Source organism: Elaeis guineensis, chromosome 4, assembly GCF_000442705.2.
Source record: "Elaeis guineensis isolate ETL-2024a chromosome 4, EG11, whole genome shotgun sequence".
Classification (NCBI taxonomy): domain Eukaryota; kingdom Viridiplantae; phylum Streptophyta; class Magnoliopsida; order Arecales; family Arecaceae; genus Elaeis; species Elaeis guineensis.
The window spans coordinates 132,168,000-132,183,787 of record NC_025996.2 but is presented as its reverse complement, the minus strand read 5'-3'; the positions used below and the strand labels follow the sequence as shown (position 1 = coordinate 132,183,787).

The 15,788-nt window shown below is 36.8% G+C and overlaps 1 protein-coding gene across 1 annotated transcript; it reads right to left on the bottom strand.

Annotated features, from left to right (window-relative positions):
• Positions 1-841: 841 nt before the first annotated feature.
• On the bottom strand, positions 842-4,626 carry LOC105042641 (butanoate--CoA ligase AAE1). Its single transcript, XM_010919924.2, has 2 exons — positions 4,392-4,626; positions 842-2,495 (listed from the first exon to the last, which is right to left on the bottom strand). Exons 1-2 carry the CDS (start codon positions 4,587-4,589, stop codon positions 1,026-1,028), a joined length of 1,668 nt encoding a protein of 555 aa, XP_010918226.1. The 5' UTR covers positions 4,590-4,626; the 3' UTR covers positions 842-1,025.
• Positions 4,627-15,788: the final 11,162 nt, after the last annotated feature.

Here is a 15,788-nt window from a genome sequence, read left to right as displayed (position 1 = left end):
TTGCTAGATGTATATCCAAAAAGTTTATGGTATATATCAGTAAAATATCTAATGTATATCATTTGATCATGTGTGATATACTGATGAGTGCTATATTATGAAAATAGTATATCACTTTACCTAAATGTGTGTATTGGGACATCGAATAAATATTTTGCTAGGTATATATCAACTGACCATATATTATTATATACTGTTAAATACCAAGTTTGGTAGACTATGTATAAATTTAGCTGTAGATACATATTGGATTATTATTGGATATATATCAAAAAAATTTATAATATGCATCACTTGTTTATATACTGTATATTAATGAACACCACATTCTAAAAATTATGTATCAATTTATTTATAATGTGTATTGACTTATTTGATGATTAATTTATTTAATATGTATCATATGGCCATATAATATATACCACTAAAAAGTATGTACTGAAAATGAAGAAAAAAAATATCTTGATCAAAAGATTAATAACTTCGTTAGTAAAATTTTTTTTTGATTTATAGACTCATTCTTTAAAATTGATGTCAAGAGAATATGACAAACTATGAAACCTGCCCCATATGATTTTTGTTCAACCTTTTGTATCCATAAAATGGGCGACCATGTGACTGTTACTTATTGCTCTCTGCTATTGGCTCAAAACTAGATGAGCTGCCCCCCCAGCTTGAGAGGGTACATTATCTGGGAATGAAGGCATATAGTTGACATTCTAATCCTTTAACCAACTTTACTGTTATTAAAAGTTGAGGCAGACTAGCTGAAATCTGCCCATCATTAAATCAGGAGCCAGAAAAAAGAAAAAAAAAAAAATAAAGGCATGAACATTTCCAATTTCCAGAGAGACTGCTGTATTTAAGCAGTTTAGAAATGACTTTAATATTCAGAATTCAGTTTACATTTGATCCATGAACATCAATGACATTACACAGAAATCATCATATAGGTCCAATGACAAGATTTGCCCCAACATAAGATCACAAACCATCACAAAGATTTCCTTATCCTCCATTGGATGTCAAAGTTTGCTCCCACCCTTCTTAGAAAGGCTTCCCATGGCCTTAGCCTTCTCCCTAAGAACGAACTTCTGTGTCTTTCCTGTCGAAGTCTTCGGAAGATCCTCAAACACAACAGTCTTGGGAGCCATATAGTGAGGCAACCGACTGCGGCAGAATTTTATGATATCCTCAGCAGCAACACTAGCACCCTCCTTCAGCTTCACAAAAGCACAGGGTGTCTCACCCCAATGGTGGTCTGGCCTCCCAACTACTGCTGCCTCGAGCACCGCCGGGTGACTAAAGAGCACTGATTCAACCTCAATTGTGCTTATGTTCTCACCACCTGATATTATAATGTCCTTCGACCGATCCTTGATCTTTATATATCCATCAGGATGCCTGACAGCAAGGTCCCCTGATCGAAACCATCCACCTGCCATTGTCTCCTTCGTTGCACTCAAATCTTTATAGTAACCATTCATCACTGTATTGCCGCGAAACATTACCTCGCCAATAGTTTGCCCATCAGCGGGAACACTCTTCATAGTGATTGGATCCTTGATGTCAATCTCCTCAATTCCGATATGGTTAAGTCCCTGACGAGCCTTCATCTTTGCGCGTTCCTCGGGAAGCAAGGCATCCCATTCAGGCTTCCAGGTGCAGACAGTCGCCGGGCCGTAAGTTTCTGTGAGACCATATGCATGGGTGACATTAAAACCAAGCTCCTCCAGCTTGAACATAACCTGGGGTGGTGGAGGAGCAGCACCGGTCATCACACCTACCTTGCCTGGAAGTGGCTTTCGTTCGGTGATCGGAGAATTCACAATCATGTTGAGAACCGCCGGAGCACCGCCCATGTGTGTAACCTTGTGAAGGGCAATGCTATCAAAGATTGCCCTTGCTGTAACATTTCTGAGGCAGATGTTGGTGCCTCCCTGAGCTGCCATACCCCAAGCAAGACACCATCCATTGCAATGGAACATCGGCACGGTCCACAAGTACACTGGCATTGTAGTGATGTCATTGATAAGGATTGTTGCAATGGCATTTAGGTACGCACCTCGGTGGCTGTAGATGACACCTTTCGGTCTTGATGTAGTGCCTGAAGTATAGTTCAGTGAGATTGGGTCACATTCATCAATAGGCCATTTGATCTCAAAGCAAGGAGAAGCAGTCCTAAGGAGAGTCTCATATTCCATATTGGCAGAAGCAATGGGACCTCGGATTGCAGCAACTGAATTATAGGATTCTCCAACTATGACCAGAAGAGGAGGCTTGACATTGGATTCCAAGAGAATTTTGAGTGCCCCTTGGCCAATCCCAAGAAGGTGAGAATCGACGAAGATAACTTTTGCCTCTGAATGCTTCAGTAGGATCGAGACCATGGCTGCATCATGCCGGGTGTTCAGTGTACAGAGGACCGCACCAGTCATGGAGACACCGAAATGTAATTCATACATTGCTGGAATGTTTGCGGCAAGTACAGCAACCTGGTTGGACAAATATGAGTTCACCAAGACAAGGAATCAACATTGCAAATATGACTACATGGCTTTGTAACCACAACTGCTGATTAGTGATTAATTATGATGGTGAAAAGCCATAAGACTGGCAACCTGATTCATATGCCTAAATGTATACATGCATAGAAGTGTCGTAAATATTGCATAAACTTGCTTCAACTTCTAATACCATGGTAGTGGGGGCAGCAGTACCATGGGTGGAAATAATGCATAAATAATCAGTGCATAAATGTATACCATGAATCACTTAGATTCACATTTTCAGGATAATTAAATATGAAACTTGCCAAACATTGTTAAGATACGTGCAGGCAGCTTAGTGTTTCTCATATGGCTAGCAGATGCTTATTGTAAGAAGAGATGATATATTTCTCAAAAAAGAAAGAAAGAAAGAAAGAAAGAAGATGCTTATATACATGAATGAACAAGAACCACATGCAAAACATTAGAATTTGTCCTTGTTCCAGCTTAAAAAAGGGAAGTTGCAATTTTATTCATGAATTACAACAACCACCACAAGTAGGTTTGCAATAAAATTTTCATCTTACTCGATCCCTTTAAATGAGAAGCAAAATGATCGGTAAAGCCTGAGCATAGCTATCACTATTTCCATGGTAGATGTCAAAGGAAATGACAATTATATATAGCAGCTAATCAGGTCAACTTTTCTTTTTCTTGTCTGTTTTTTTTTCAAGACATACAAATTAGGCCAATTTAATAGTATACTTTCTTGCCTATTTCCAAAACAGAAAAAGAAAAAATCTATATGTAGCATGAATTTCCTGTGTAGATATCAACAATACAACCATAGCTTCACAATTTTCTCTATAACGATAAACAAGTTAGCATCAAATCCAAAAGCGAACATAAAAACAGAGATATAGAAGTGCATATCATGAAGAACCAAAAGATACAATGTGGAGACATATTGAAAACAGATCATAAAATCAAAAATTGTACATTACATCAGGCCTGGTTTATGTTATTCTTGTATGTCATTATTTGATCATCCAAGATCTTGTGTGTCTACCATTTCTAACTTCAGCACTTTTTTGAAATTTTCTTTTATCCTTTTCGGCTTTGTCCCTTTTCTTCAAGGGCCTTTTTTTTTTGGTCCTTTTGTTGATGCAATGAAACAATTGATGCATCTTCCACCATTTTTCTCAGAACGAGAAAACTGTAAGAGCCAAACTGGTTTTAGACAGACGAGAGTGGAATTAAAACACCACCAAACTCATTGCCTCGGCCATCACCTCTGCTTCTTATCCAGTTCAACATAAATTTCGAGAACAAACATACCCAAGATATATATCAGAACTGAGGTTAATCAAAGATGATCACCCAGAAAGGACTCATAACTTAATCCAGTCCAAGGCTTAGCAGATTATGAAGACTCAAAAACTAATCCACTACAATGTTCAGCAGTGAAAGTACAGCGAAAAATTTGAAAAATATTAGATAAAGATACAAAACTCAAGAATATGGATGGTTCAGCAAATAGATAGCATAAATCACCAAATAAATCAAAACCTAATTAAGCTAGTTAAAGTGTAATTAACCAACAACAACAGACATAGATCCAAAAGATCGAAACAGACAAGACATATAGAACAATCCCAACCAATCCCAACATTTGATCAGAACTCTAATTGGCAGACAGGATTTACCAAACCAGCAACAGATGTAACTTACCAAACCAACCATTAAGGTCAAAACCCAATAAAAGATAAAGACTATACTTCACCCACTAAAGTAAAATAAAACATATTTAGAACGGTTAAAACGGAAAATCTTAAAGATGAAAACACTAAAAACAGTAATAAATATATAGCTTAGTGATAAAACAATAAAAAAAGGCCTTACGACGTCGCCTCGAGAGATCCCCAAGCTGGTGAGGGCAGACGCGAGGCGGAGGCAGCGATCGCGGGTCTGACTCCAAGTATACACGGTGGAGCCATAGACGACGGCCGCCCGGTCGGCGTAGACGACGGCGGCGCGCTCGAGAAAACTGAGTGGAGAGAGAGGGACGTAGTTGGCGGAGCATCGCATGCTTCCCTCCATGGCCGCCTCCCACACACCAAAAATTAAAGGCGGCGTGAGGTCAAATTTATAGTTGGATTAGAATTTTTTTACCAAAAAAAAATATTTGGACAAGAAAGTTTAAAAGGATCATTTTTTATTAAGGAAAACAGACAGGATAGGAAGTTGTGGGACCCATTTTTTATAATCAGCCACCGTCAATCACATTGAAACGCATAAACCGTGGGAGTGCATTTGTTTATCAGTGTGCTCATCACCCATTTTTGATAATCGGCCGCCGTCAATCACACTAAAACGCACAGCAAAGACAACATTATGTGATCCAACGGTGGATTTCGCATGAAAGGAGAATGATACAACCCTATCTCGGAACATCGTTTGACGGTTGGCCAGCCGGTGGATCGAGTTGGATATGAACCCATGGGCTTACGATTTTATCTATATGAAAAAGACGACCTTCCTTTTATAAATAAGAATCTTTTTTTGTCCATAATCGATGTGTAATTATTGATATCTTTTATATTATTAAAATTATAATAAAAAAATATAAATATGAATTGATTCACGTCCGATCCGTCGTCATCAGTGATGCCATGCTGCCCACGGCAGAACTGGGGAAGGGATGGAGCGTCGGTGCCGTTGACGTAGACCACGACTCTACGGAGCCACCATGTCATAAAGGTTGGGCTACATCACGTAAAATCTTTTCCCAAAAGTCTACGGTAGCCGGGCATAAATACCAACATGGTCAACCGTGACGCGTATCAAACCAAATTTTGCGCGCCGTACACGGTCGTTTAGAACTTTAGTATCTGTTTCACCCCGAATAGCCCAACAAGGACGCAATTTAAATACATGACTTTTTCCCTCGTTTATGTCTACTTCAACTTTGAAGTATTTCTGTAATTTTTTTTGAAAAATTCTATTTAATTTTCAATTTTATGAGAAAATAATTTTAACATATTTATGAAAACTATCTATGTTTATTTCTACATATTTTATATATTAGAAAATATTACAATGAATAATTTAAAATTTTTAAATATTTTAATAGTATAGATCGTGATTAAGATCTGAAACTTTTGAGTTGGATACAGCCTGCTATTTTAGCGTACTCAAAGATTAAAATCCAAAGCTTCTAGCAGGCCAAAATACATGAAAGAGATTCCAAATCCAAAAAACGAGTTATATGATGGAAAGCAAAGTCTGGCAATAAAATAAAGCTGCAACCTGCTCGTTTGGTGGAATTGGGTACTTGGCAAGAGGTGATACTGTTTAGGAACTGTTTGGATTTTACAAGCAACAAGGTTACAGGCTATAGGTTACATTAGGCAAAATATTGAGGAATAGCCTCGAACAGAGCTAATTTGAAATCCATAGGAAGAAAAAATAGGTCTTCTGAATCTATTTTTCTGTTGATGGGATTTAAGCTTCCACTCCAAAGCTATTTTTGGATATTTTATGAATAAGAATCTAATCTAATATATAGCTCGTGATATTATTGGTTATGTTAGCTCACTCCATAAATCTTATAGGATTTTCAGACTAATCCTATACTAAAATCCAAAATAGATCTTTAAGCAAGGCATCTTTTGTATACTCAAACCAATTCTATAATTGCATCAAATATTTATGCTATAAATAATAGGCATCAAATCTTAGCTACATTTTTGGTCCACCACAAAAAAAAAAAAAAAAAAGAAAAAAAAGAAACATTGCAATTGTAATATAATGCAATCTAAACTGTTTTCTATGCCTATTTCAACTATTTCCTATGCAAAAGGCATCGAATTTTAATCCATGTCTTCAATTAAGGAAATGCTCTTGTTGCAATTGAAATGCGATGCAGTTGGAACATACTCATCAAAGAAAGGCACCAAGAGCCAATCTTACTTACCCTACGTCCTGTTTGTGTTGACACAATAATCCTTATAGCTTGCTTATTATTTTGGATAACCTATGGTTTTGGTCCTTAAAGTTTAGTGCATTCTTTTAAATGGTCCTTTAAATTTAAAAAGCTGAAATGTGGTCTTTAATTTCTCAACCATTTTAATGTGGTCTTCCTAAATTACGATTATTTTTTTTCATCAAAAATTTCAGCTAACAATAATCAATGTTTATATGGTGAAAATATATACTTATATGATAAAAGCCTTCCAAATGGAGATGGTGTGGTATTCATCAAGATAATAGAGCATATATGATGTGGTATATGGACGATGATGTGGCACAATAAATGAAAATTTTTATTTGATATTATTCGTATAGATGATGATATGACATATAGATGATGATGTGGTATGTGCAGTAAAATTTTTTATTTCAAAATATTTAATTATCAAGTATCACATCATTATCCATATAGCATAAATTATATTTTTGATCTTTTATTTTTTTAATTAATTTTTTTTTTTAATTAAATCCTTTGATTTTTTTTATATATGCGTGATTTAACAGTAATTTTTATTTTTTTATTTATTATTGCCTTTACCTAGGTTTATGTCCTGTATGCTGATCTATCAACCCATCAAATTCATCACCCGACAATTTGACTTTTATCATGTTTATTGTCATCTCAATCTTAAAATGTTTTATTAGCCCCGCGACAACCTGGCACCCGAGCATCACGGGAGCCCCGGTCACTTTGTATGACTGGCCGGTAAGGCAATATCATGACAGGATCTAACTATGATCTTGGTCGCGAGCAATGGTTTTCCTTGCTGTCCTCATTAGACCATCTCTGAAAAAACATGTTTTAATAGTTTCTCCCGTGACTTTAGCAAGCTGGGTTGCTGTGTTAGACTCCGCCGTCTAAAGGCAAAAGTTACCTGACAGAGTTTTCCTTCAGGTGATGTAATGTGTAAACATATTATATAGTTATTAGATTAAGTATTGATCTGCATAGATGGGATCGTCATGGAAGTAAATCCTTTGTATAGGATTTTAATATTAAAAACTTGAATTTAATGACAGATTCATATTTAATGCAACCAAGCGGCCACCTACTTGATATGGTTGAAATTCGAGATGGACATGAGTTCTAAAAAAAATATTCGAATCGATTATGGATAATAATATGTTCTGACTCGAATCCAATACGATATAATTTTAATATATATTTTATATTTTAAATTATAATAATTTTATATTATTTATATATATTTGGTCCAATCTGATGCAATTCGATTTGATTATTTTTTTTTAAAATAATAATAATAATAATAAAAAGAAGCACGACCCTTCCCCCTCGCATGAAGGTGAAGTACCATGAACGGTGAAGTGAAGTGCAGAGAAAAGGAAAAGATGTAAAAGATACAAGAGATACTAGTTACGTAAGGGCCCAACAAAAGCAAGGGCAACCGAGTAGTTGCATGAAAAGGTCTCGTCAACGTAATCTCAAAAGCTGAGCCCTTTGAGTTTGAAACCCCACCGTTTCCAGGATGGTGCTTGGAATGGTGTCCTCCCAGTTCCCTTGTCGTCTACCGCATCGTACCCCTTCTAAGAGAAAGTAAACATTCTTAAAGACAGCTGAACATTGCCATTTTCCGAATGCTGTAGCCAGCTCTTAGCAAGAATAGCCGTTTCTGCAGCCATTTTCGCTGCCACTTTTGCTTCAAAATTAAATATGCGTTGATTGCGTTCCCAACACAGGCACCAGCATCCAACGATAAATAGACATTCTACAGCTGGGAAAAGATGAGCAATGGATATGTGTCTCCTCCAATTGTCCCAGACTTCAATATATTTTTCAGGGAGTTGTGGCACTCTGATACTTGTAAGAAAAATGTTCCAGAATTCCTTAGAATAGCTACATTGCAGAAAGATGTGATCAATTGTTTCCTCTTTTTGACTGCATAGGGCACAACATTATGATATGGGCAATCCTTTCTTGATGAGATTTTTTGCTGTCAATATTTTATCGTAATAGCATAACTAGGTGAAAGTCTTCATTTTTTCTGGAACCGGCAATCGCCAACAGGACTTGCCAAGAGTGGAAATCACCCCACCATGCTTAAGAAATCTGGAACACCCGTTAACTATGAAGCGTCCTGAATTGTTCCATTTCCAAATCCAATGATCTGGATGATGATTAGAGGAACGAAAAAGAAGAGTTAAGAGTAAGATCCTGCAGTTCTTTGATAGCGAGGGAGTTCATCAACTGTCTGAAGACTTCAGCGTTCGACTGAATAAGATTTACGATCTGCTAGCTTTTGAGAAAAATTTAGCAACAGAGATATGATGATTTTCGGTCAATGTATACAGATTGGGAAAAATAAGCGATATGGATGAATCCATAATCCGGTTGTCATTCCAAGAAGATATTAGATCTCCTCTTCCTAGCTATGGTTGAAAGAGCTGTTTGAATAATCCATAAACATTGAGGATACCTTTCCCAAGTGGTAAAGCAATTCTTTTCTTGTAAATGGATGGAGTTGATGGTGGAGTTTTGGAGTAATAAATGGCTCTCACCAGCTTGCTCCAAGGTTTATGTTGGTCAATGAAGAGCTTCCACCGCCACTATAAAAGCAGGGCAGTGTTAAGAGCAGAAAGATTTGTCAACCCCAAACCTCCCAGATTTCATGGCCTACAAACCTAATTCCAGTTAACTAGATGTTTAACACTGTTGGGGTGATTTAGCCGACTCTCAGATTCTGACCCTCGATCGGTCTGATTAGCTCAACCTGCCGACTATCAATCGGTTGGTCGACTGACAGTCGGCTAACCTCAGCCATCAACAAACTTATGTCTAATCGTTACAAATGGTTACCAACTACTCGTCTATAAAAGGAGGTAAATGAACAGTATTTGGTAAGACAATCTTGAGTTGATACTCTACCATTCTAAATACTTATCTGTTATTCACCACTCCCCACTAACTTTAGCATCGGACGATCTCTGGTGGACACAATTTCAGTCAGTGTGGACTTCATTTTACAGGTGCTCTTCACTGACAACAAGTGCAACAGAGGATTGGCCGTAATAGATTGGCATACCAAAAAGGAGAAAAATACGAACAACCATGGCTAAGACTAGAGCTCAACATTCAAAAGGATCCACGAGGTAATCTTTCCATTGGAAAGATATTCCTCCTCCTCCTCCCCCATTGGCAGAGCCTAGCTCTTCGCGTTCTGTAGTTACTACGGATGCACAAATTACTACCTTGATGCAGCAAATGAAGGTGTTAATGGAGGTGGTTCACAACCTCCAACAGCAACAAACATAATAGTAGCAGCGACCGTCGGTGGAGGAGCCGGTGGCTCATTCAGTGCTGTCTAGGCACAACCACCATCCTCCATGGCGTTCACCCTCTTTATCTCTAGAACAACGGCTGTCTCGGCATTCTTATCGAGTCGAGCAACCGCATTCTCAGCATTATCACTACACCGCCCATCCTTCACAATGATCTCCTTCTCCTTTCCATGTACATAGCATCAAGAAGGAGAAAAGACCGTGTGAACCTTCTCCTTCACCATCCTCAAATTCTTCAGGGGACTCTATCCCCAAATTATCTCAGTAATGGCGGCTCGATGACTACGAGCGCAAGTTCAAGAAGATCGACCACCAATTTGTCTGACTTCAGGTGGAAGATCGAAAGTCGTCCAACGACTATGACTTCCATACTGCCCAACTTCTCTCTCAGTTCAAAAAAAGAAGCAAAAAAAAAGTGAAGCCTCGACTGAACTAAGTCGATCAACCACCAATAAGTGAGCTTCACCTCAATGATGGAGTCCAAGGCTGAGTAATTTTGATAACAGGTATGAAGAAAAAGTTCAGAAAAAGAAGCAAAAAAAAAAAGTGAAGCCTCGACCGAACTAAGTCGATCAACCACCAATAAGTGAGCTTCACCTCAATGATGGAGTCCAAGGCTGAATAATTTTGACAACAGGTATGACTCCTATACTCCTCTTTCTGCTCCTCATGTGCAGATCCTAATGGAGATTGAACGAGAGGAGTATCTACGACATCCCCCACCGATGAAAGCATTGATGCGTGTCGTAGCACATCAAAATTAATCTTACTCACTACTATGTAGATAGGGTGAGTCAGAATCGTATCCACAGGGATCTTAGTTGATTGTTTCAAAAACATAAAAAAAAAAATAAATTGTAAGAAACTAAGAAAGGAGCATGAAAATTATAATAAAGTTACTTTTCATTAATCAAATAAAGAAGCGTACATAAAGAAAAAAAATAAAATTACGATACAAGACAACTAAATCAAGTTGATCTTCTTGCTGCGTCCGATGGTAGATGTGTCTCCTTGAATCCTTTGTCTTTCTCCGTGCAGACAGCAGCAGGATGGCTGGAAGACTTGGTCTAGGAACTTCAAAGAAGAAAATTTTAGAAAAAGAAGCAAAAAAAAAGTGAAGCCTCGATCGAACTAAGTTGATCAACCATCAATAAGTGAGCTTCACCTCAATGATGGAGTCCAAGGCTGAGTAATTTTGACAACAGGTATGAAGAAAAAGTTCAGAAAAAGAAGCAAAAAAAAAAGTGAAGCCTCGACCGAACTAAGTCGATCAACCATCAATAAGTGAGCTTCACCTCAATGATGGAGTCCAAGGCTGAGTAATTTTGACAATAGGTATGACTCCTATACTCTTCTTTCTACTCCTCATGTGCAGATCCTAATGGAGATCAAAGAATAGGAGTATCTACGACATCCCCCATCGATGAAAGCATTGATGCGTGTCGTAGTACACCAAAATTAATCCTACTCACTACTATGTAGATAGGGTGAGTCGGGATCGTATCTGCAGGGATCTTAGTTGATTATTTTAAAAATATAAAAGAAAAGAATAATAGATTGTAAGAAACTAAGAAAGGAGCATGAAAATTATAATAAAGTTACTTTTCATTAATCAAATAAAGAAGCGTACATAAAGAAAAAAAATAAAATTATGATACAAGATAATTAAATCAAGTTGATCTTCTTGCTGCGTCCGATAGTAGATGTGTCTCCTTGAATCCTTCATCTTCCTCCGTGCAGACAGCGACAGGATGGCTGGAAGGCTTGGTTTAGAAACTTCAAAGAAGAAAGTTTGTTGGAAGCGGGTATGTAGAAGAGAAAGGGTAGCGGCACTAGGATTAGGACCTCTCTTAGATTTGATGGGATGTGAAAAAGATCTGTGGAGGAATATGGTGTCGTGCTAGGGTTAGTACCTCCCCTAGACTTATGGAGAAGAAGAAGAAGGAGAGAGAAAGAGAGAAGCTTGACAAGAACTTAGGGTTGGCTTGATTGAAGAAGATGGAGGCCTTGGGGTTCTATTTATAGAGTGGAGAGGCTAGGGTTTCATGAAAAGAGAGGTGGGAGTATGAATAAGGACCCTTGGATCTTCATATTGATTCTCTTCTGTTGATCTTTAAGTTGTGTTCACACTAGAATAGGAGCTGGTTGTCTGGTTCACTCAAATCTGATCCAATTTGAGTCTAATTTGAGTCATATGAATTCAAACTCCCAATTACCTGCAAAATAGACTAGAGAGCATCAAATTTTAATAAAATAATATCAATTATTATAATATTTAATATCTCTAACGACTTAAATTAAGTATTCATTATACCCTCCAACTAGAACTTTTACTCGTCTTCGAGTAAAATAGATACATTAGCATTGTGCACCAAATTATCCTTGAATCGAAAGTTATACTAGACATTTCTAACTGTAGTGGATATCCAGTTAGACCATTAATGAGGTACTTCATTGAATTATCAATTTGACCCAATTAATGGTTGAGTATTAGCTATAAAAATTTTTAAAGATCTTCTTTCACCAACTTTTCACTCTACTCTTTAGGTCTTCTAATTTGATGTGAGTAGGGTTTATTGTCTTCTTACAATTTAGTCTTCTTACAATTTAGTCTTCTTATTCTTTCTCTTCTTTTTTTTTTAATTTATAGAAATATTTACGTTTACAGTCAGTGTAATATCCTAACCCTTTAAGCTTTCTAATTGACTTTTGTAGCGAGCTTTAGGCCAATGACTCCCAAACTAGTTGGCTTTAGGGCATTAGGTATAAAACACCCCTCAGGCTTACTGACTCGAGTCAAAAAGACTACGAGTTAAAAATTGACTATATAAGAGGTTTCTTCATATTCTCATCTTTTGATGCGAACAATAATTCTTACTTAGACAGAAGGACTCGGTTACTTAGTGAGGAATGCTAAAAACCTCTCTTATTTTATTTTATTTTTTTTGTAATAAAAAGTGATTTTTGCATACCTCGATCTTTCCACCCATATCTCCATAAAGCAGGTTCTTCATTGAGATGGTGGGAAGAGGATTCTAGAATCATTCCAAAATTTAGTCTGGTCTAAATTTTTTCATTAATTGGGCATCCTTAATAATTTTTTTCTCAATATCTCTAAAATTATCTAGACTGTTAATCATTCATTGATTAGGATACCTTGTTAACTTCAAATCGAGATAAAATTTATATACACAAAACTAATTATTTCTGACCATAATCGAGGACTTAATTAAATTAGTTATTCTCTCCCCCAACTTAATTTTTATTGTCTCCAATGAAAGAAGAGAATCATAATAAAGCTAAAATAGAATGTAACAATGAAGGACACCACCTGAGTTTGATGTGTGTAATCTTGATTGAGAGATCCTTCATTGCTAGGCATGGTGTGTTCTTGACTCCATGGATCGTGGTGCTCTCCTCAACTTGACTAATTATCTTTCTCAAAAATTCCTACAAAATAAAAAAAAATTGGATAACTGAAAAATAAAATATTGGGTTGCCTCCCAACAAACGTTAAGTTTAAGGTCTTCAGCTAGACCAAACTAAAGTTCAATTGTAGACTGGATCCTGCAATTCAATTGAGTCAACTTGCTCACCATCCCTGATTTCATCCCCATAATGTTTCAATCGTTGGTCATTTACTTTGAAGATATTTTTCTATTTAAGATCTTTGATTTCAATTGCTTCATGAAGGAATATCTGAGTTACGATATATGGTCCATCCCAATATGAACAAAGTTTTTCAAGGAATAGTCGTAACCTTGAATTATAAAGCCACACTTTTTGATTAGGTTCGAATATTTTTTGTGAAATATATTTATCATGATAAGCCTTAGTTCAAGCCTTATAAATTCGTGAACTCTCGTATGCTTCATTACGTAGCTCTTCTAATTCATTCAATTGTAGTCTCCTATTACTACTCGTATTTTTCATGTCGAAATTGAATTACTTTATAGTCCAAAATGCATGGTATTCTAGCTCTACCGACAGATGGCAGGTTTTTTCAAAAATGAGCAGGTAAGGAGATATTTCTATCAGGATCCTGTATACAGTATGGTAGGCCCATAATACATCATCTAATCATCCAGATCAATCTTTTCGATCAGGCCTAACCGTCTTCTCAAAAATTCGTTTGATCTCCCTATTGGAGACTTCCACTTGGCCACTAGTTTGGGGGTGATAAGGTGTGACAATTTTGTGAGTGATTCCATATTTTTTCATTAAACTTTCATAGTGCCTATTCATGAAGTGTGCACCTCCATCACTAAAAATGGTCCTTGGGCAACCGAATCGACTTAAGATGTTCTGTTGGATGAATTTGATTACCACCTTGTGATCATTCATCCTGGTTGTCATAATCTCAACCCATTTAGATATATAATCTACCGCAATCAAAATATATTCGTATATATAGGATGGAGGAAAGGAACCCATAAAATCAATTTTTCAAACATCAAAAACTTCCACGACTAAAATGAGAGATAGGGGCATCATATTTTTTCTAAAAATGTTCCCCGTCTGCTGACAGCGCAAGCACTCAAGGTAAAATTTATGTGCATTCTTAAACAATGTCAGTCAGTAAAACCCACTTTGTAATACTTTCACGACCGTTCTCTTCCCACTGAAATGTCCCTCGCATGTATGAGAGTGACCAAAGGTAAGTATACTTTGATACTCACTCTCAGCGACATAGTGTCGAATCACTTGGTTCGAGTAATATTTGAACAATTCGGGTTCCTCCCAATAATAATGTTTGACTTGTGAGAAGAATCGATCATTCTCCTATTTTATCCAATGGAGAGAAACTTGTCCTATTGCCAAATAGTTAACGATGTGGGCAAATCATGAGATTTGGTCAGAGATAGATGCAAAAAGTTGTTCATCATGAAATTTCTTCTTAACTTCATCTGTACTCATCGTATGATCAACTAAGATTCTAGAAATGTGATCACAGCAACCATATTTTCAGAACCCTTCTTATCTCAAATTTTTAGATCAAATTCTTGAAGTAGAAGGATCCATCTGATTAATCATGATTTAGTATCTTTCTTTGAGAGTAGATGTTTCAGAGCCGTGTAATCAGAATATACTAGAACCTTAGACCCTAACAAATATGAACAAAATTTATCAAGGACGAATACCACCATTAGTAGCTCTTTTTCTGTCGTAGTATAGTTCAATTGGGCATCATATAGAGTTTTGCTAGCGTAATAGATCACATGTGGCTCCTTATTGATTCTTTGACCTAAAATGAATCCTATTGCGAAATCAAAAGCGTCACATATGATTTCAAATGAAAAAGACCAATCAGAGAGTTTTATTATGGATACTGTTGTCAGGGCTACTCGTAATATGTGGAAGGCTTGTAGACATTCTTCATTAAAGATAAATGGCGTGTCTTTGGCTAGCAGATTGCACAAGAATCTCGATATTTTGTTAAAATTTTTAATGAAGCATCTGTAAAATCCAGCATGACCTAGGAAGGATCGTATTTGTCGAATCAAAGTGGAGGATGATAGTTTTGAAATGACCTCGATTTTGGCTTTGTCTACCTCAATCTCCCTTTCAGAAACAATATGTTCCAATACGATTCTTTTTTGAATCATGAAATGGCTCTTTTCTTAATTTAAAATCAGATTTATTTTCGTGCAGCGCTTAAAGACTTTGGAGAGGTTATGAAGACAATCATCAAAGGTAGTTCCAAACACAAAGAAATCATCCATGAAAACTTCAAGATATTTATCCACCATATCTAAAAAATGATCAAAATATACCATTGAAATGTAGCGGGTGCATTGCAGAGCCCGAACGACATACGCCAAAAAATGAAAGTGCCATAGGGAAAAGTGAAGGTGATTTTCTCTTGGTCATCTAAAAATACAGATATCTGATTGTACCCTGAATAACCATCTAGAAAATAAAGAAAAATGTTGACCCGCTAGCCGTTCTAGGATTTGGTCGATGAAGGAT